General features: G+C 42.5%; 2 protein-coding genes across 2 annotated transcripts in view; one reads left to right on the plus strand and one right to left on the minus strand.

Moving 5' to 3' along the window:
• PSMD1 (proteasome 26S subunit, non-ATPase 1) overlaps nucleotides 1-20,793 on the plus strand; it is a 115,614-nt gene that overhangs the window by 66,168 nt on the left and 28,653 nt on the right. The window lies entirely within an intron of this gene.
• On the minus strand, nucleotides 8,737-17,501 carry HTR2B (5-hydroxytryptamine receptor 2B). Its single transcript, XM_069727002.1, has 3 exons — nucleotides 16,137-17,501; nucleotides 11,911-12,111; nucleotides 8,737-10,357 (listed from the first exon to the last, which is right to left on the minus strand). The coding sequence occupies exons 1-3, from the start codon at nucleotides 16,456-16,458 to the stop codon at nucleotides 9,459-9,461; spliced, it is 1,422 nt and encodes a 473-aa protein (XP_069583103.1). The 5' UTR covers nucleotides 16,459-17,501; the 3' UTR covers nucleotides 8,737-9,458.

The following is a 20,793-nucleotide window of genomic DNA, read 5'->3' on the forward strand; positions in this document are numbered from 1 at the left end:
TATTCTTCGGGTCAGTACGATTACAGCGATACCTCATTTATATCATTTTTTTATGTTTTGGCGCTTTTATACGATAAAAACTATTTTATAGAGAAAATAATTATTTTTGCATCGTTTTATTCTCAGGACTATAACTTTTTTTTTTTTTTTGCTGATGATGCTGTATGGCGGCTCGTTTTTTGCGGGACAAGATGACGCTTTCAGCGGTATCATGGTTATTTATATCTGTCTTTTTGATCGCGTGTTATTCCACTTTTTGTTCGGCGGTATGATAATAAAGCGTTGTTTTTTGCCTCGTTTTTTTTTTCTTTTCCTTACGGTGTTTACTGAAGGGGTTAACTAGTGGGCCAGTTTTATAGGTCGGGTCGTTACGGACGCGGCGATACTAAATATGTGTACTTTTATTGTTTTTTTTTAATTTAGATAAAGAAATGTATTTAGGGGAATAATATTTTTTTTCTTTTTCATTATTTAGGAATATTTTTTTTATTTTTTTTTTTTACACATTTTGAAAAAATTTTTTTTTACTTTTTTACATTGTCCCAGGGGGGGACATCACAGATCAGTGATCTGACAGTGTGCACAGCACTCTGTCAGATCACTGATCTGACATGCAGTGCTGCAGCCTTCACAGTGCCTGCTCTGAGCAGGCTCTGTGAAGCCACCTCCCTCCCTGCAGGACCCGGATCCGCGGCCATCTTGGATCCGGGGCTGGAGGAAGCAGGGAGGGAGGTGAGACCCTCGCAGCAATGCGATCACATCGCGTTGCTGCGGGGGGCTCAGGGAAGCCCGCAGGGAGCCCCCTCCCTGCGGGAAGCTTCCCTATACCGCCGGCACATCGCGATCATCTTTGATCGTGGTGTGCCAGGGGTTAATGTGCCGGGGGCGGTCCGTGACCGCTCCTGGCACATAGTGCCGGATGTCAGCTGCGATTAACAGCTGACACCCGGCCGCGATCGGCGGCGCTCCTCCCGTGAGCGCCGCCGATCGCGCTGGACGTACTATCCCGTCCGTGGTCATGGGGAGCATGAATTTTTAACCTGGGCAGCAAATGGAAATCTCTTAAGTGGCACTAGAAAAAAAATAGAAAAAAAACAAACAAACCATAAATAACTTCATTGGTAATCTATAAAGAGAAAAAAAAATCCAGAATTGCAGTTTTCAGTCGCCAAAAGACAGCAGCATGGTATCAATAAAAACCTGAGTTCCCCACCCAAAAAACTAACCCTAGCAGAACTCCAAGGACCCCGGTGTCTCCAGTATTAGATCAGAAAGACAAGCCGTGTGTGCAGCCTCACAGGGGAGCGGTCAACAGTTTTTGCTTCCCTGTCCGACAGCAGCATGATGTAGGGGCAGAGACCCCAATTCCAGCTGCATGCTGCAGTTTTGGTAAACTCACTGTTTTATCTGTTGTAGATCTACCAGTTCTCTGAAAGCTGGGTTCTGTAAACTTCAACCACACCAATGATTGACAGCTTTCTATGTACACTATGCATAGGCAGAAAGCTGCCAATCAGTGTTGGATGGGTTAGAAAGGGCTCATGACTACATGGAAGTAGGTTTACTAGTTGTCTAGTGATAATCTCCTGCTGATAAAATAGTGATTTTATCAAAAACTACAACAAGCAGCCAGATAAGTGACATACCATTGGAAACAGGGTCTCTGTCTCTACATTATGCTCCTCACATTTTATGTGGGAAAAATCTGTAGACCGATTCTCTTTAATGGGTGAGACCACAGGTCTTTTCTGATCACATCACCTATAGTACGAATCTGTATGTCATTGCTCGTCATTTTTTCCATTAGAAATGTATTATGTCTAGCTATCCTGTTACTGGTCCCAATTACCATCTAATCGCCATGTAATCCTTAATGAGTGTTAAGTTTTATGAGGAAAGTGAATGTGCAACGTGCGTGAGATTCCACATTTTCACATGATCGTGGTGTGTTTATTTGGTACTGATTCTATAACACAAACATTTATACATTGCAGTGTGTGGGATTGATCCCACTGAGCTTTCCTGGCGTCCTCCTGACATTCTGGACATAATTTTGAGGCAGGACAGGTGCTTGTACTGGGGGCTGCTCTACTTTCAGGAGGAGAAATCTGCATAGATCTTCCTCATTCCAGTTACCAGCAATGGGCATATATATTACCGTATAGCTGAGGCGTCCCAAGATTTTCATGTATCACATCACTTTACATTGTGTTCCTTCTGCAGGGAACATCCATAGCTGGCTTTAACACTAAACGACTTACCAACGATCACGACCAGCGATACGACCTGACCGTGATCGATGGTAAGTCGTTGTGTGGTCGCTGGGGAGCTGTCACACAGACAACTCTCTCCAGCGACCAACGATAAGGGGAACAACTTCGGCATCGTTGAAACTGTCTTCAACGATGCCGAAGTCCCCGGGTAACCAGGGTAAACATCGGGTTACTAAGTGCAGGGCCGCGCTTAGTAACTCGATATTTACCCTGGTTACCATTGTAAAAGTAAAAAACCCCCCAAAAACTACATACTCACATTCTGATGTCTGTCATGTCCCCCGCCGGCGTCCACAGGGTTAAAACTGCTTTCGGCAAGAGTGCTGCTAATGCACACGCTGCTGCCGAGAGCTTCCCTGCACTGACTGTGTCAGCGCCGGCATTAACAGCGGTGACGTCACCGCTGTGCTCTGCTTTACGGCCGGTGCTGACACATTACCAGTGCTCCTGCCGAAAGCAGTTTTAACCCTGTGGACGCCGGGGGACGTGACAGACATCAGAATGTGAGTATGTACTGTTTTTTTTTTTTGTTTTTTTTTTTAACTTTTACAATGGTAACCAGGGTAAATATCAGGTTACTAAGCGCGGCCCTGCACTTAGTAACCTGATATTTACCCTGGTTACAAGTGAACACACGCCGATCCAGCGATGACAGCGGGTGATCAGCGACCAAAAAATGGTCCTGATCATTCCCCAACGACCAAGGATCTCCCAGCAGGGGCCTGATCGTTGGTCGCTGTCACACATAACGAGATCGTTAGCGGGATCGTTGCTACGTCACCAAAAGCGTGTCGTTGCAACGATATAGTTAACAATATCGTTATGTGTGACTCCCCCTTTAGGCTATTTTCACATTTTAAGCTGCGTTTTACAGTGCCAGCAAAGTCTGAGATTCGAGAAATCTCTTGCACACCCCCTTTTTTTTTTATTTTTTTAAATTTTTTCTCCCTCACTGCTGGAAAACTTTTGCGTTTTTGAAAACTGCAGCAAGTCATTTATTTCAGCATATTTGCAGCTTTTTTTTTTTACACCCATAGGAACCAATGGGTAAGTGCAAAAATGCAGCAAAAACGCAGGTATCCGTTTTTGCTGCAAAAACTTGTTAAATCAGGCTTTTTTTTTGAGCCCCTAAACTTTATCAACATGCACAAGAGAAAGCAAAAATTAAGCAAAACCTGCTTTTTGTGAAGTTAAAAAAGCAGCAGACACGCCACAGGGTAACATAGCCTTAGGGTATGTGCACACGTTCAGGTTTTTTCGTGTTTTTTTTTTCGCTATAAAACCGCATTAGAAACTGCAGACATATGCATCCTATCATTTAGAATGCATTCTGCAATTTTTGTGCACATGATACGTTTTTTTCCATGAAAAAACGCATCACAGTAAAAAAAAAAAAAGCAGCATGTTCATTAACCCCTTCATGACCATGTGATTTTTCATTTTTCCGTGTTCGTTTTTCACTCCCCTCCTTTCCAGAGCCATAACTTTTTTATTTTTCCGTCAATTTGGCCATGTGAGGGCTTATTTTTTGCGGGATGAGATGTACTTTTGAACGACATCATTGGTTTTAGCATGTCGTGTACTAGAAAACGGGAAAAAAATTCCAAGTGCGGTGAAATTGCAAAAAAAAGTGCAGTCCCACACTTGTTTTTTGCTTGGCTTTTTTGCTAGGTTCACTAAATGCTAAAACTGACTTGACATTATGATTCTCCAGGTCATTACGAGTTCGTAGACACCTAACATGACTAGGTTATTTTTTATCTAAGTGGTGAAATTTTTTTCCAAACTTTGCTAAAAAAAAAAAAAAAAAAAAAAAAATTTGCGCCATTTTCCGATACTCGTAGCGTCTCCATTTTTCGTGATCTGGGGTCGGTTGAGGGCTTATTTTTTGCGTGCTGAGCTGACGTTTTTAATGATAGCATTTTGGTGCAGATACGTTCTTTTGATCGCCCGTTATTGCATTTTAATGCAATGTCGCAGCGACCAAAAAAACGTAATTCTGGTGTTTCGAATTTTTTTCCCGCTACGCTGTTTAGCGATCAGGTTAATGCTTTTTTTAATTGATAGATCGGGCGATTCTGAGCGCGACGATACCAAATATGTGTAGATTTGATTTTTTTTTTATTGATTTATTTTGATTGGGGCGATAGGGGGGTGATTTAAACTTTTATATTTTTTTTATTTTTTTAACATTTTTTTCAACTTTTTTTTTTTACTTTTGCCATGCTTCAATAGCTTCCATGGGAGGCTAGAAGCAGGCACAACGCGATCGCCTCTGCTACATAGCAGCGATCTGCTGATCGCTGCCATGTAGCAGAAATGGAGGTGTGCTGTGAGCGCCGACCACAGGGTGGCGCTTACAGCCACCGGTGATCAGTAACCATAGAGGTCTCAAGGACCTCTATGGTTACAATGGAGACGCATCGCCGATCCCCGATCATGTGACGGGGGTCGGCGATGACCTCATTTCCGGCCGCCCGGCCGGAAGCGGTAGTTAAATGCCGCTGTCTGCGTTTGACAGCGGCATTTAACTAGTTAATAGGTGCGGGCAGATCGCGATTCTGCCCGCGCCTATTACGGGCAAATGTCAGCTGTTCAAAACAGCTGACATGTCCCGGCTTTGGTGCGGGCTCACCGCGGAGCCCTGCATCAAAGCAGGGGATCTGACCTTGGACGTACTATCCGGTCCAAGGTCAGATAGGGGTTAATTTTGCGTTTTTTTTCAAGTTTTTCCCGCTATTCTATGCATTTGGAAAAAACGCATCAAAAACGCACACAAAAAAAAACGCGAAAAAAGGCATGCAGATTTCTAGCAGAAATGTCAGGTTTTTGTCAGGAAAATTTCTGCCAGAAATCCTGACGTGTGCACTTACCCTAACTGTCCTGATCTAGCTACATTGTTGTAGTGTGTTAAGTCCAATCGCTGGTTTAAAGACCCATACGGACAGCTTCAGTGATGCCTGAGAAGCAGCCAGTTTGGATCCATAACCCTGTGGTCAGGCCAACACTTGCATCTGTGGGTGGCTGTGTGTGCCTGTAATATCCTGATCTGAAGCTGGTTGGAATCGCACAGATTGTATGCACCGGATAAATCTGCATGTCCTGCACACACATTTTGATGTGTAATTTCCGCAGAAAAGCTGCAGATTGTACCCCCCTAGCCACCCCTAGTAACACTGTGGCAAATCTGTACATAAGACATCTAGATTTTAGAGTCCACCCTTCATCAGAATCCTGATAATTCAATTGTGGATACAAACAAGTTATTACCAGATACGTTTGTATAGTTTCTAAGTCCTCATTCAGACTTATGTGAGTAACGAATGTGTTTGTGTTTTTCATAACTATAATGGGGCTGTTCACATGTCAATATTTTGCGAGTCGTCCACAAACAAAATCGCACCAGCATGTCCATTTTTAAGCAGCATTCAACTCTGTGAAAATAAAGTACAGCACAGATGGCATTAGTATGCAGTTTGTGTGCTGTCCGTGATTAACGTTGGAATTGATAGGACAAGCTTTGTAGCTTTCTTTTTATCAGTGAAAAAATACTGATGGTAAAAACTGACACACTATTGAAACTCAGATCCAAAGTACTCATGAAGAACTGTCCATTCCCTCTCCTGACATAACATTGTGCAACCTTTTTATCTATGGGAGCTCTTACTTTGAGTATTTATATCTGATTTGACATTTGTTTTATTAATGAAGAACATTCAAAGCTAGTAACTTTTTAAGGGTTGTTCTAAAGTTCCTTATAGGGAATTTGTCAGTAGGTTTGTGCTCTGTAATATGAGAGTAGCATGATTTAGAGGAAGAAAGCCAGATTCCAGCAATGTCATGTTCTGAGCTGTTTTGCTGTTTCAATACAATTAGTGTGTAATCTGCACAGGAGATTATCATTACAAGACAACTGCCCTCGTACCTCCTAGCTCGACCACTAATTAGCAGCTGTCAATAAACACTGCATTCAATTATGCAGATTGGATTTGTGTTATTAAATATGTAATTTTTTTGTATTTGAAATGAACTCATGGATGATATTGTGTCTCGGGGCCTCTTTGAATCACTGTAATCAATCTCAAACACCTGTGATAGTTTGCCAGGTGAGTCCATTTCAATGAAAACTACTTAAAGGGAATTTGTTAGCAGGTTTTTGCTACCTCATCTGAGAGCAGCATGGGTTTGTGCAGATAAAAGCATAATGAGGAAGGTTTCTGGCAGATAAATTCATCAGATTCAGAGAGCAGCTGCTAAAAGACCATTACAAAGCAGCAAACAGGTATTTGAAGCTGCCGGTGCCTCTGGAATCACACAAACCTCAAGGTGTAGGATCCTTAGAAGCTTGTAGTTGGGCATAAACCTACTATTCAGTCACCCCAAAACCAAGCTCACAAGCAATGACTGTTGCATTGAGCCCAGACATACATGAAGACTATTTTGAAACCATCTTGTTTACTGAGGAGAGTCGGTCAACCCATATGGTCCGTTGGATGGAGTAGTGGATGGTTGATGGATATCTACTATGCCCCAACAAGGCTGCAATGTCAGCAAAGAGGTGGCAGAATCATGTTTTTGACCGGAATCATGGGGAGAGAGCTGATAGGCCCCTTTAGGGTCCCTGAAGGTGTGTAAATGACCTTGACAAAAGTACATAGTTTCTAACTGACCACTTTCTTCCATGGTACAAAAAGAACTGTGCCATCCATAGCAAAATCATTCCCATGGAAGGGATATATTAGGGGCAGGTATTGAGGGACATGATTACACTTGGGTACTGTTCTTGTCAGGACGGGAGATCTTACACGGGGCACTATGGGTATCAGTACCCATGCTCCCATTCTCCTACCCTGAATCATCTGGATGGTGCTCATTGACCTTCAAGTGGTGAGATCGAACCATCCTTGAAGTTTGTACTGACCACCTAGTATTATCTGAAGTGTTGTGGACCCATATGGTTCCTGCATTTTGTCTGCACATTTATTCATCGGGCGTTTTATTTTTTAATCATTCACGTTTAAAAGTTAGGTTTTAACTACGGTATATATCCTCTCTTTGCTGCTTACAACAAAATCATCGTCATGCATGACAATGTACCATCTCATGCTGCAGAGAATACCTACGGGCATAAAAGGAGAGCAACTCATGGGGTGGCCACCATCCTCCCCTGACCTCAGCCCCAGCTCTGAGGGTGGGAGGCAGGACACAAAAGCAGCAGCTCTGGGAGGCTATTCTGACATCCTGCAAGGAAATGCAGGCAGAAACCATCCAAATACAAGTCCAATAGGTGCAAAAATTGTGAAGTGATGTCAAATAACGGGTCTTTGTTAACGTGTTAAGACGTTTTTGATTGGAAAAGCTTTTTATTTCAGTAAATGTGACCTCGTAATGCTGCAAGTTCGACCAGTGACCATTTTCACTATTATCATTGGGAGGTTTGTCCAACACATTTTGATTTCTACTGCTGACGGTGTGAACATTATACTGACTCAATTGCATCAACCATTTAGGAAAATCAGCGAAAAATAGCATCTGCATAGTTTGTATGTCAGTATATATGCAGAGAGAGCTGCTAACCAGGAGTGCGGCAGGGGTATACACAGCTCAACACCTGAGCTCTGCTAGATCTGCAGTAGAGAGAGCTGCTCTGACTCTACCAGTCAGCTAAGTGACTCATCGCTGGAAACAGGGTCTCTGTCCCTACATCATGCTGCTGTTAGATTACATAGCAAAAACCTGATGAGATGGCCTTTAATTAAAACAATTACAAAGTGCATGTAATTTTCTTCTTATTAAACATACTCTTAGTACTCAAGAAAGGAATTAATTTTAATTATGTTATGTACCGCTCGTTGCCAATTCTAACAAGCTCTTTACTAGAAATATAAGCTCTTTGTAAGTGCAGCTCTGAAGCTGGCAGGATCACTGGATCCAGCCAGATCACTAGATCCTGCCAGCATCAACGCCCCTATGTTCCTCCAATGCAAAGCTGGTTCTGCTTATGGCATCAGAGAGTGGCCCAACCATGCTGCCGGTCTGACCGGTCGGGAGCGCACTGTATCACAGGAAGCTGTGAGTCAGGGCAGGTGTCTTCTCCTATAAACCGATGATGACAAAACCCTTTTACGCTCCAGCATATTGGGATCAAACATGTGTTGTTCCTTCCACCGAAATCTAACTTTTAATATAGTTGGAGAAGAACCCTAATAAACCTAAAAAGTTGGCTATATCAACCATCGTTCATGGAATCGGTTTTTGCACCTTTAGGTCCCTTTTGTTCCGCACACACCGATGATTCGCCTCCTTTATGATGTACTCGAATTCTTTTTTTTTTTCTTTTTTTTTTTTAATCTAACGTAAGCAACAAAATCAACTTTTGTTAAGTTTACCTTCCTCATTAATTAATCTGTGTTTCCTCCCACCAGAAATGCTTTTCCCAATCAGTATGGATTATCGGCACCTCTTTAGCTTTACAACCAGTATCGGTTTATTGTCTTAACAGCAGTAATTACAATCTGTACAGACAGGGCCTGACAAAAGTGACTGTGCGCTCAACCAGAACGTGATGTCTTCCCTTAGCCGCTGGTATGTTAGCGAGAAGTCATCTGCATGCAACATGGATGCTTTATAGGCCGCTTACCCTGTTCAAAGTCACTATTATTGCAGAGAATCTCAAGTTGTGGTTCTGTTATGCCTTACAACAGCCGTCATACTTAGCCTGCCATCTCTGTATTTGTGTAGCAAGTCTGATACATTTGGAGACGATTAGAAAAAAAACAAACCACAGATTGCATGTCAGATGGTTTACAGGTAGTGGCTAATGTTCTGCTAGATTAATTGCACTACCTCGGAAAGCCAGACGTTTCATGTAAAGTGATACAGGAATGTTTTTCAGCTCACAGCTCTCAAGAGTTCTTTTCTGAAAATATTATTTCAACCAGTTGTCATTTGTAGCTTTCGGCCGACCTCTGTAAATCTCAGTGATGTTTGGTACCGGCATTTTTAAGGGTGTTCCTTTTCGGTTTTTCTCCTGGAGTTATGTCCGCATAGACACTGGCCTTTAGTACGGTGTGGGACCCATCCACCATGTACAGGATAACATTTTCCTGCATAGTCAGCAGTTTATAAATATATTATGAAATGATATCTGATGATAAATACGGTATGTTAGTTTCCATGGTTGACTTATACATAGCTCACTTGCTCATCCGTCTTTCCAGCTTCGTTTTCAGTGAGTAGTAAGGTGTCAAGCAGGATAGCAGACGACTCAAGCTGAGAGTTCTTCAGCCTCAGTGGGCTCTGGTACATGGCTGGGTTAATCCCATTTTTCATACCATGTTTCATGATAAGCTTTGAATTCTCTGCCATTGAGTTCCGAAATGATATCCGACTAGAGCAGTTTCTGATGATGCCTACTGGCCTCATGCCACGAAAGTTGCAGGTGATGTAACGGGCAAAGGCGTCTCTGAAAGTTTTGTTAAATAGTGTGTAGACCAAAGGGTTTACTCCAGATGATATGTACCCAACCCACACAAAGATCTCCATTAACATCGTGATTACTTCTGGATCACAGTCACTTGGATCACAGAGAACTGAAGCCACATTGGTGATAAAAAATGGACACCACATAAAAACAAAGAGGAAAAAGACTATGCCCAAAACTTTGGAGGCTCTCTGCTCATTGGTGATGGTCTGCATTGACTTCTTCCCTACACTGGAAAGCCTTCGAATGGGCATTTCTTCACTGGTTATCTGCAGTGTCCGTTCTCTTCTTGGGCCGTCTAGCATGGCCACTTTCTCCGGAGATGAGCCAGGGGCTATGTCCCTCTGGAAGACTGTTGACACTGTAGACCAGTTGATGCGCGGAGGAGGCTTGTTCTTGATTAGATAGGCCTTTTTCCTTAGTAAGTGAATGGTCAGGAAGTAAATGACCACCATAATAGCAAATGGGACAAAAAACGCCGCCATGGAACCGGAAATAATAAAGTACTTGAAGAATTCCGTCCGCACCACACAAGTGTGGTTTGTGTTGAAGATGGTCTCTGGGTCTAGGAGTCCTTGGATCGGTATGGGAACAGCGATGCCTGAAACAGAATGAAGATCATTTACTTCTTATGTAAACTTGTGTGGATTCATTTCAAGCGCTGCTCTGAAGATGTTTATCCTACACTTGACATTTACGAATGTGTTAAGATGAGTGAAAGCAATGGTGTATCCTAAAACCACGCAGTGGAGTTTTTTAAACAAGTTGCTTCATTTCTTCACCTGATGTGAAGCAACAAAGCTGAAAATCCCGTTTTCTCTTGCCTGCCTGTGTATAGCGGTGGAGGAGAGATGCCTTAAGCTCACGGTTTAGTTACTGGTTACGGTAGTTACATCTTTCAGAAAATGTTGATTTCCTGTCCTGCCGCACAGCTGCCGCAGACCGATTACCAAAGCTTTATCATGCAGGACCCAAGTAATCTGATCATTATGCCCTGTAAGCTATTTCAGGGCCGAATAAATTAAAGGAAAGTGTTTCTGATCCGTAATATAGGGAAGCGTCGAGATAGTTTTTCAGCATGTCCCAGTTATGCCGAGCACCTCCACAGCTGCGGGATTCAGAGGATCAGCGCGTTGTCATAGCTCTTCCGACTCGCAGGGGCTGTCGCCTGTTCATCCACTTGCTCCGGATTAGGAGCGGAGGTTGCGCCATGCCTGACTTTTCTATAACCTCCAATTTTGTATATTAGGGAGATCTTTTTGGGGAAGTGGCAAGTAAAACATATATTCTGTGAACATAATATAATCTAAGCTTGTGCTCTCTCCTCAGAACTCAATGAAACTTGATGTATCTGCTATTGGCCTAAAACTAGCAGGCACTTAACTTGATTAATGGTGGATTCCGTGTATATTCCGCCTTTCACGTACGCGTTCTATCCATTGGTTTTCATGGATTGAACTCGCACCCATTATAATCTTTGGAACTGGTCACATTTCCATGTTTTCGTTCAGACTGTGTCTGCAAAAAACACCTCACAGATACAGGTCTGTGTTTGATTCTCAGCACAGGTCCCAATTGCCCGTACAAGCCTATGGGTCCATGACACATCACAGACAGCGCACGGATGGCATCAGTGTGCGGTCCGTGTGTGGTCTGTGATCAACATGGCAATGAATAGAGGATGCTTCGTAATTTATTTTCCATACTTGAAAAGTACTGCGACTTGGTCTGGTTTTTGTGTATGGGAAAAATTACTGATGTTTGAATTTGGCAAAAATACGCAAATAGCCTCTTTAGAGAGGAAGAGGACTAGCAGTCTAGGGTCACCGATTGTGGGCAACAATCCTAAAAGTTAATATTAACTCTTTAATGAGCCTTGCCAAATGACTTGGGATAAGAAGCCAAACCAGAAACTCTACTTGCAGACACATGTTTCGGGTTGTTTGCCCCTCATCGTTGCAAAGCAGGAGATTTTTTTTTGTTTGGGAGAGAGGCCTCTGAAAGTGTGGCTTAAGGGGTAGACTTATAGATCAGCTCCTCTAATATATAGTATATATAACAGACACATTTATGTCTTCTGCTGTCCGTTTCACAATGTGGTAATCCACGTTGACTACTGTACACATCTAGAGAGCAAACATGGCTATCGCTTACCTGCTGATATCACCCACACCACTGCAATCTTAATGAGTGTTTTGGCTCTGGTGTTGAATTGACTGGCTTGGATTGGTTTCTTGATGGCGATGTAACGATCTAAGGATATGGCACAAAGGTGTATAATTGATGCTGTGGAAAACAGGACATCCAGAAATAGCCAGATTGCACACAGACATTGTGGCAGTGGCCAAGCAGGTTCTGAAAAAGACAGACAATGGTCATTGTGTATGCCCACGATGAGTTTTTATCACATTTTTGATCCTTCATTTTTTTCACTGTGGCAAAAATGCAGCATTTTATAGTACCAGCAAAGTGGATGGGATTTACAGAAATCTCATCCACACTGCTTTTTATATGCTGCAGAAAGTGACCTGCGGTGTTTTTTTTTTCCTAATCCGCAGCATGTCAGTTTCTCTTGTGGGGGTACGCTGAATTTTTTTGTGCGGAATTTCCCCATAGACTTGCATTAGATGCAGAAAATTTGCAGGTGAAAATGCAACTGTTTTTAGTGCGTTTCTGCAGTGGAAACACATGTAAAACGCATGTAATCTGCACCTAAGAATGTAAAATACCTGGAAGCTTCGTAAACAAAGCAGGTTTATTTAACGTGTTACAAACCCCCAAAAACCCATCAAAAACGAGTTAAGAACGCACCCAAAGGCAATGCTTCTACTGGTTATATTGTGATAAACTGGATTTGTAGGGTAACAGACCATAGTGGTGTGGGAGTTCGGGAGGTGAGGGGGACTTAAATGAGCGCTCCCAACAACTTTATCACCTAAATATTTGTGTAGTGTAATGTAGTATTATTAAAATGCTTACCGATTGCAGGCTTCCCCAGTTTCCTGCACTGGTCCTCCTTATGTGACTGCCTTTGCCTTTAATTCTGACTCAACAGATCACTCGGGGATTTGGGTGGACCGGAAGTCACTTTTTCAATGTAAGCCTATGGAGCGTGACATGGTAAAAGTGACTTCCTGCCCACACACAATCCCCCTGTGTGATTTGGAACTGAAGTCACGTGACTCAGAAGAGAACCAGTGCGACGCTGGAAACTGGGGAGGACAGCAGTCGGTGAGTATTATAGTATAACAGCGTTGCACTACACAAACATTTAGAAAGGGGATTGTTTTTTTTTTGTTTGAGGGTTTATGTAAGCTAGGTTCACATCTGCATTGGAAGCTGTCGGAAATTCCATCATTTTTACTGAGACAAAATATTTCCATTAACATATCTAGCATCATGACTGAACCGAGATTTAGCCCTTTAAGGATCTATGGGTCGTCTTGGCGCTGCTAGTGTTAGTCTACATACTGCTGTGACCCCAGCCCGAATCCTGTTGTTCGGTTCCTAATACAGAACACAAAAATACAATTACTGTTCCCAATGTGAACACAGCCTAAATTTTCATGTAATAAGTAAGGCTACTCGATTGTTTTCAAGTGAAATTAACTCCTAGATGTGATGATTCCATCTACTCGGTGCCTCCTGGTTTTCTGTGGCTGGGTAAGCTTGCGAAGTAATCTAGCTTGTATAATATGGCATACCAACTTCCTAGCATCGGAAAACTGCCTGGTTTCTAAGCGGTACACCCCAACTCCCCTAGAGCTGGCTCATTGGAGAGATCTGCTTAGTTTGAAGTCTATTAAAGCAAAGTGACAACCAATTAGTGGATTAAAGAAGTTTTCCAGCAGATTCATAGTGTATAGGGAAACAATAAAATGCTCTCCTGACTCCCACTGGTTCTGTTGTGATGCCTATGGTTATGTTCCCATGACGAGTTCACAGTGAGTTTTCGACACTGCGGATTTTTGCTGTACAACAAGAAAAACGCAGCATCTTACAGTTCAGAGTGGATGATATTGATAAAAATCTCATGCCCACTAGGCTTTTAACTGACCAATGGTGCATTATTATTATTATTTTATTTTTTTAAATCCTCAACATGTCAATTTTTCTTTCAGGGGCATGTGCCGATTTTCCCATGCTAAAAACGCACGTGATCAACTCCAATGTAATCCAAACACCAGGAAATATCAAAAACAAAGTGGCTTAGTATAAAACATGTCATACCAGAAAAGCCAAAAATTGCAACTTCTAAAACACGTAAAAAAACAAACCCCGCAATGAACCACACAGCCTAATTTACCTGACTTCCGCAAAAACACCACAGCAAATCACATGGTGGATAACTGGTCCCGACTAGGTCACGCTGAAAATGCTCTCCCCAATCACTGACCGCGTTGGCTGAGCGTGCGTTTCCGGGCTATCGAGTATGATTTCAGGAAGCACGTATTATTATGGGACAGGTTAGCCCCAGTAAATGACCTGACTGATTATTATTTTAATTTTTTTAATATTACCGTATTTTCATCTTCTGGTGTGAGCCCTTTTTAGGAATATTTTAGATCAACTGCCCAAACCCTTTAAACCTTATTATTGTGTCCTTCATTTAAATGAGATTTTATGCCCTACAAAAGTGCAACTGGTGGTTCAGTCAACAAGTAATTTCCGTGGATATAGTAGGTTAGTTACATTGTTCGACAGTTTTTGTTGATTTTTAGTTTTTTTTTCTTTTTGAATATTTTAAATTACCGTAATACATGTGGATTAGACATTGGGAACACTGCACAGTATAAGGGCATGTTCCCTCTTTGATCTTTTGGTGAGTTTTTTGTTGATGTTGCAGATTTTTTGCACTCATTAAGTAAAATAGATTACTTTTATTGTTTCTAAAATATAGCGTCAAAAACTCCCCAAAACCTCATCATGAGAACGTAGCTTAGTACTGCAGTGCCGTCTTTGATTATTTGGTAATTTCCAGTGCTCTGATCCCCGAGTAGTCGGAGAAGCACGGTTTACTTCTTTGTGTTATATCTTTTTCTTTTGGAATCCTAGAGCTGCCCTTCCACAAGAGCAAGGCAGGAACCTGCGTTACAGATTAATAAAATGTTTGAATTAACTTGGCATCTGTGCTTTTTATAGCGTTGAGCTAATGACACGTCCATTGATTTAAATGTGCTTTATACAATAACAGTGGCCAGTGATGGATTCTTTAATCATTGCTGCAATTTTTCCAGCGCTCACCGTTACAAAGAACCGGGCATGCTTTGTATTAAGAACGCTTTGCTTATTTTAGTAAGCTCGAAAGCCTGGCGCTTGGTATTCTTTATTTTATTACGGAGGGTGAGTTGTATTTTTTCCATTTGTTACATTAGTAATTAATATTTGATTTTTGCCGATTGAGTAAATTGTATGTCCATGATCACATTATGTGACTTAAACTGGATACAGATTTGTTGAACAGTTTCCTGTACTTGACAAGATTGTAAACCATCTCCCTCCAAGGCGAGTAAAAGCCATTTTTCTTTCTGTTTGAAGTGAAAGCAGCGTTCGATTTTTCTCCCACTGTATGATGTATAGGGGCTGCTCACAGTCGTGTGTGATAGCTCAGACGCTCTCTTGGAGACTTGCTGTCTGTCCGTGGTGTAAACATGCATGGGGTTTGTGTGAGTATTGGAATAAGCTTTTCTTAATGTTTAAGGGACCTTTGTTGTCTTAGCAAATCCTGAAGTGCTGGGTAATCTCTTACTTGCACCCAATGCTTAAAACTGAACATTATTATTATTTATTATTATTATTGTGCCATTTATGTCCTCTCTTATGTATAAACCGATCCAAGCCTTACTCCACTCACTTTTTGGGATTTCAGGTGTGACATGTGCGTGCTGTGACACTAGAGTGAAGACATGGGGTATAGAAGTGATTTGGCATTGAAGCAGCCTTACAACAAATATCTGATGCTTAACCTAAGGATGTACTTTTATTTTTGCCAGCCTTAAATCTCAAGTAGATCATGATTTTAGTCTCTGCTCTTCTCCATCAGCAGATTTTGTACGATTTGACTGAAAAATAATTCAGCAGGCAGCATTACATTCCCTGTCAAAATAAGTTGGCAGAACTCTTTGTACCCTGTCGTAAGTCAGTGGGGTCCATCGGGGGCTCTCTGTGCTTGTTGTGTAACTTATTCAGTACAGCATTATTGCTGCTTTTCTAAATGGGAGGCACAGTGTGAATGTGGACAAAGCCTTATTAAACGCAAAACGTGGGCACGTCACTACTTTCCGTGTTTATTGGGGAACTTGTGTGCTTTACAGTATACACACCTATATAAAACAGGTCAAAACCACCACCTTAATAGTGCGCCTGCTGTTTATACTTACTGAACATAATGGTGAGGAGTGCGATTGGCATCACAAATAGTCCAACCAGCAGATCTGCCACGGCCAGGGACATAAGGAAATAGTTAGTAGCATTTTGTAGTTTCTTCTCTAGTGAAATTGCCAAGATCACCAGGATGTTGCCTCCGATGGTAGGCACAATAACCATAAGCGTCAGGAGGGCCAGCCAACACTTCGGAGGGGCTGAGTCCGCTTTGGTATTATTAGCAGTATAGGAATAGTTGAACTCTAGCATTTCGTGCCAGAGAAGAGAGTTGTGAAAGATTCCAGGTATCCTCGGGTTAGTTACAACGTCTTCATTCATGTCCCATTCACTTTGCTGGTTCTCTCATACAACCCTTATGATTTGTGTCCATCATGGCTCTAATTTAGGAGGTCTCCAGGTCTTTGGCCATGCCTTCGCCAATGTTCTGGATGTTGATTTAATCCCGGTAATAACAAGAGTGGGCGAAATGATCAGTCAGTCCGAAAAGGTGTCTCCCATGTGGCACAGATGGTTTACGTCCGCTTGTATCTTCCTCTAATCACCAGTCTTGGCACTCTTCTCCTACCTCACCAGGAGTGTCTCGATTTTTGTATGTGTGTGGGAGGTGTTTGCTTAACCCCTTCGATGCTGAAGAAGTTGCTTGTTGTAGCCGATAATCAACTTGAGTATAAAACAGTCGGCCCTCTTGTGATGGTCTGCAACATATATGTATGTCTGCATGGAGCGTGGTAAAATGTTAATACCATGTAAATGCCATGCTCAGCCCTTGTAATGAGGGATTTGTCATTCAAACCCATCTGTTTTAACGGAGCTTTCCTTTGCGATTTTTGCTCCCCCCTCCTCCAGTATGGGTATTATCTGCTGGTAACTCTTCATCAAGGTTTAACTCTTAGTATTGATCTTTCTCTCTGTCTTATGGATATTTTCCATGTCTTAATGTGAAAAGGTGATCGTAATAAACATTGGCAGTATGTTATAACATCCAATCCGAATTGCAATAAATTGTGTTACTGTTCATTTAGTAAAGTGTGTACTCACCACCACCATTTAGATGGGATCTGTCAGAACTTTGCGGATGCTTTCTCGGTCAGTTGGGACCTTTGCCCTCTCCAGTGTACAGTAGAAGTCTGATGACTTACAATTCTTAGTGCTTGCTGCTTTTCCATGGATGCAGTTACTCCCAGCTGTCGAGCCACAGCTCTGTAACCCAGGGACACATCCTTGGTCCCCAAGTCCTATGTGCCTGTAATACATCTGCACTTCTGACTTAAAGCAGTCAGTCTCCTTCCGAGAATCCAGTGGAGGTTTAGAACTGGAGGTCAGCCAGGAGCCAGACTCCTTCTTAATTTCTTTTTTTCTCCTCCTTTCTTTCTATGCTGTCCCTCCCACCCAGTGCAGCTGCACCCTTGGGGGCTTCACTGCCAGTTACTGACAGACAGACCCCCAACTTTATTTGTAAGACTAGCAGACCTTTAACACATTGTATACTAGAAAATAGATTACAAGGCCCAGTTATCTAATTAAAACCATACTTTAGAAGTGGAGTGTATTCATTTCTTGAAATTTATATTGGTTTTTTTTTTGCTCCTGACTGCTTTTTGGATCAAATGGAGTATATTTCTGTCTACGGTAGGGAGATTGCACAGTGAATGTCCCGCTCCGTTACCCATTTCCTGAACTTCGGCTATCCTTAAATACGCAGTATGCATTGTATAAAGGATGAGTAGCTGAAATGCGAGAAGACAAGTTGTTTTGTGGTTATTGGGGTCAGCACCTTTGGACCATATGATTCTTACTGTGGATGAGGAGCCAGAGTCTGGAGAATTTCATGTGCAGATATTGTATACACAGGACAAGGCAGTGCATATACCTCTCCAATCAAAATCTACTTTCCGCCTTTCCTAGCTACAAAGACACTTCCCACACATTAACCCCCTGGCGACCTCCATAATCCCAACAAAATGTAAAACCTGTGAAAGCCTTTCTGTATATTCCTCATTCTGTAGGAAGTACTGATATTTTTACTCTATTCTGTGTGACATGTATGGGGGGAGGTTTTTTTTCCTCACTAAAGCAGGGATGTCAAACTCAAATACACAGAGGGTCAAAACTAAAAGCTTGGATAAAGTCGCGGCCAACCTTGATATTTATTTTCAAAAATGTCTACAATAGAGAAAGTTTTTCATATGGAAATAAACTTAAAAGGGTTGTCCCATGAATAAAGTACCTTTTTAATTAATAGATCTTAGAATAAAAAAAGCATATGTACTAATTTAATTTTGTAACAAGGGATACAAAACCTTGAATAATACAGATAATAAAGTATAATGCAAACATAAGTGTCCCCAAACACAGTATGATACCCCCACAGTGAATCCCTACATGGTCCCCTCCACACGCACAGTATACTGTACCCCCCCCCCCACAATCCCCCCTGATAAAGAATGGGACCCCATCACAGTATGGATCTCCAATTGTAATCCCCACACATCCCTCCATACAGTACAATGGCCTCAAATATGCTCCATACAGTATAATGGTCCCTACATAGTCCTCCATACAGTATGATGGGCCCCACATAGTGCTCCATACAGTATGATGGGCCCCACGTAGTGCTCCATACAGTATGATGGGCCCCACGTAGTGCTTCATACAGTATGATGGACCCTACATAGTGCTCCATACAGTATGATGGGCCCCACATAGAGCTTCATACAGTATGTTGGGCCTTACATAGTGCTCTATACCGTATGATGGGCCCCACATAGTGCACCAGACAGAATAATGAGCCCCATATAGTCTTCCCTTCCCTACAGTGTAACAGGGTCCTGCATTGCCTTCTATACAGTATAATGGCCCAACATAGTGTTCCATACAGTATAATGAGCCCCACATAGTGCTTCATATAGTATAATGGGCCCCACATCGTGTTCCATACAGTATGATGTGACCCTACATAGTGCTCCATACAGTATGATGTGCTCCATACAGTATGAAGGGCTCCACATACAGCTCTGTGAAAAATTAAGAGACCACTGCAAAATTTTCAGTTTGTCTGATTTTTTTTCTTTATAGGTATATTTTTGAGTAAAATTTAAATTGTTCTTTTATTCTATAAACTACTGACAACATGTCTCTGATGTTCCAAGCAATACATTTTGTAATTATTTTCTGAAAATGAGAAGTGGTCAAAATAACAAAAAATTCATTGCTTGCAGACCTCAAATAATGCAAAAAAAAAAGAGTTCAAAAATCAATATTTTGTGGAATAACCACAATTCTTGATCACAGCTTTCATGCGTCTTGGCATGCTTTCCACCAGTCTTTCACACTCCTTTTGGGTTCCCTTTTCCCACGAACGAAAGTTAATTTTAAAAAACTGTCTGTGTCTGACCGTTTACGGAACATACCACAGCTCCTGGGCAGGGGAGGAAGCAAAAGACAATACGCACATTGCAGAAGGAAATCACAAAGGATAAGTTTAGTGAAGTAAAATATTGTTTACAAACAGTCAGTGAAATATTTTACCTCTGCGATCTCCTGCTGTAATGTCAGTATTGTCTTTTGCTTCCTCCCCTGCCCAGGAGATGTGGTATGCTCCGTACACGGTCAGACCCAGACAATTTTTAAAATGAACTTTCTTTCGTGGAAAAACACCTTAAATGTGACCGGCTTCCTCTGACTGTAGACACGTCGCGCATCTGCCGCCGGGATAAGCCGAATGATTCACTGCGCCTGCGCGTAATTTGCGCAGGCGCAGTAAATCAGACCGCCGCCATCTTTATGCAGACAGCGGCGGTCACATTAAAACTGTGCATGCGCTCCTCCTGTACAAAGATGGCGGCAGTCAGTGAATCATTTGGCTGATCCCGGCGGCGGTGTGTTCACGACAGTGTTCCACTGGTGGTACCGCGCAAGAGGCTACGTACGGCGTATACTGTGTGTGTGGTGCGTACAGCATATACAGTGTGTGCTTGTGTGTGTGGTGCGTACGGCGTTTACAGTGTGTGTGTGGTGCGTACGACGTTTACAGTGTGTGTGTGTGGTGCGTACGACGTTTACAGTGTGTGTGTGTGGTGCGTACGACGTTTACAGTGTGTGTGTGTGGTGCGTACGGCGTTTATAGTGTGTGTGGTACGTACGGCATGTACAGTGTGTGTGTGGTGCGTACGGCATGTACAGTGTGTGGTGTGTACGGCGTATAGTGTGTGTGTGTGGTGCATACAGCATATACAGTGTGTTTGTGTGTGGTGCATACGGCGTTTACAGTGTCGTGCATATGGCATATACAGTGTGTTTGTGTGTGGTGCGTACGGCGTTTACAGTGTGTGTGTGTGTGTGGTGCGTATGGCATATACTGTGTGTGTGTGTGTGTTGCGTACGGCGTATACAGTGTGTGTGTGTGGTGTGTACGGCGTATACAGTGTGTGGTGTGTACGGCGTATACAGTGTGTGTGGTGCGTACAGCGTACACCGTGTGTTTGTGTGTGCGTACGGCGTATACAGTGTGTGTGGTGCGTACAGCGTATACAGTGTGTGTTTGTGTGTGCGTACGGCGTATACAGTGTGTGGTGTGTACGGCGTATACAGTGTGTGTGGTGCGTACAGCGTATACAGTGTGTTTGTGTGTGCGTACGGCGTTTACAGTGTTTG

This window comes from Ranitomeya imitator, chromosome 5 (assembly GCF_032444005.1).
Source record: "Ranitomeya imitator isolate aRanImi1 chromosome 5, aRanImi1.pri, whole genome shotgun sequence".
Taxonomy (NCBI): domain Eukaryota; kingdom Metazoa; phylum Chordata; class Amphibia; order Anura; family Dendrobatidae; genus Ranitomeya; species Ranitomeya imitator.

What these genes read in the sequence shown, in the direction of transcription:
- HTR2B (XM_069727002.1), bottom strand. Translation starts at nt 16,458, where the DNA reads ATGAATGAAGACGTTGTAACTAACCCGAGGATACCTGGAATCTTTCAC. An exon ending in ACTCCTCACCATTATGTTCA is followed by an intron (nt 12,112 to 16,136) that starts GTAAGTATAAAC and finishes TGTCTTTTTCAG; the next exon opens with AACCTGCTTGGCCACTGCCA. An exon ending in GGTGTGGGTGATATCAGCAG is followed by an intron (nt 10,358 to 11,910) that starts GTAAGCGATAGC and finishes ATTCTGTTTCAG; the next exon opens with GCATCGCTGTTCCCATACCG.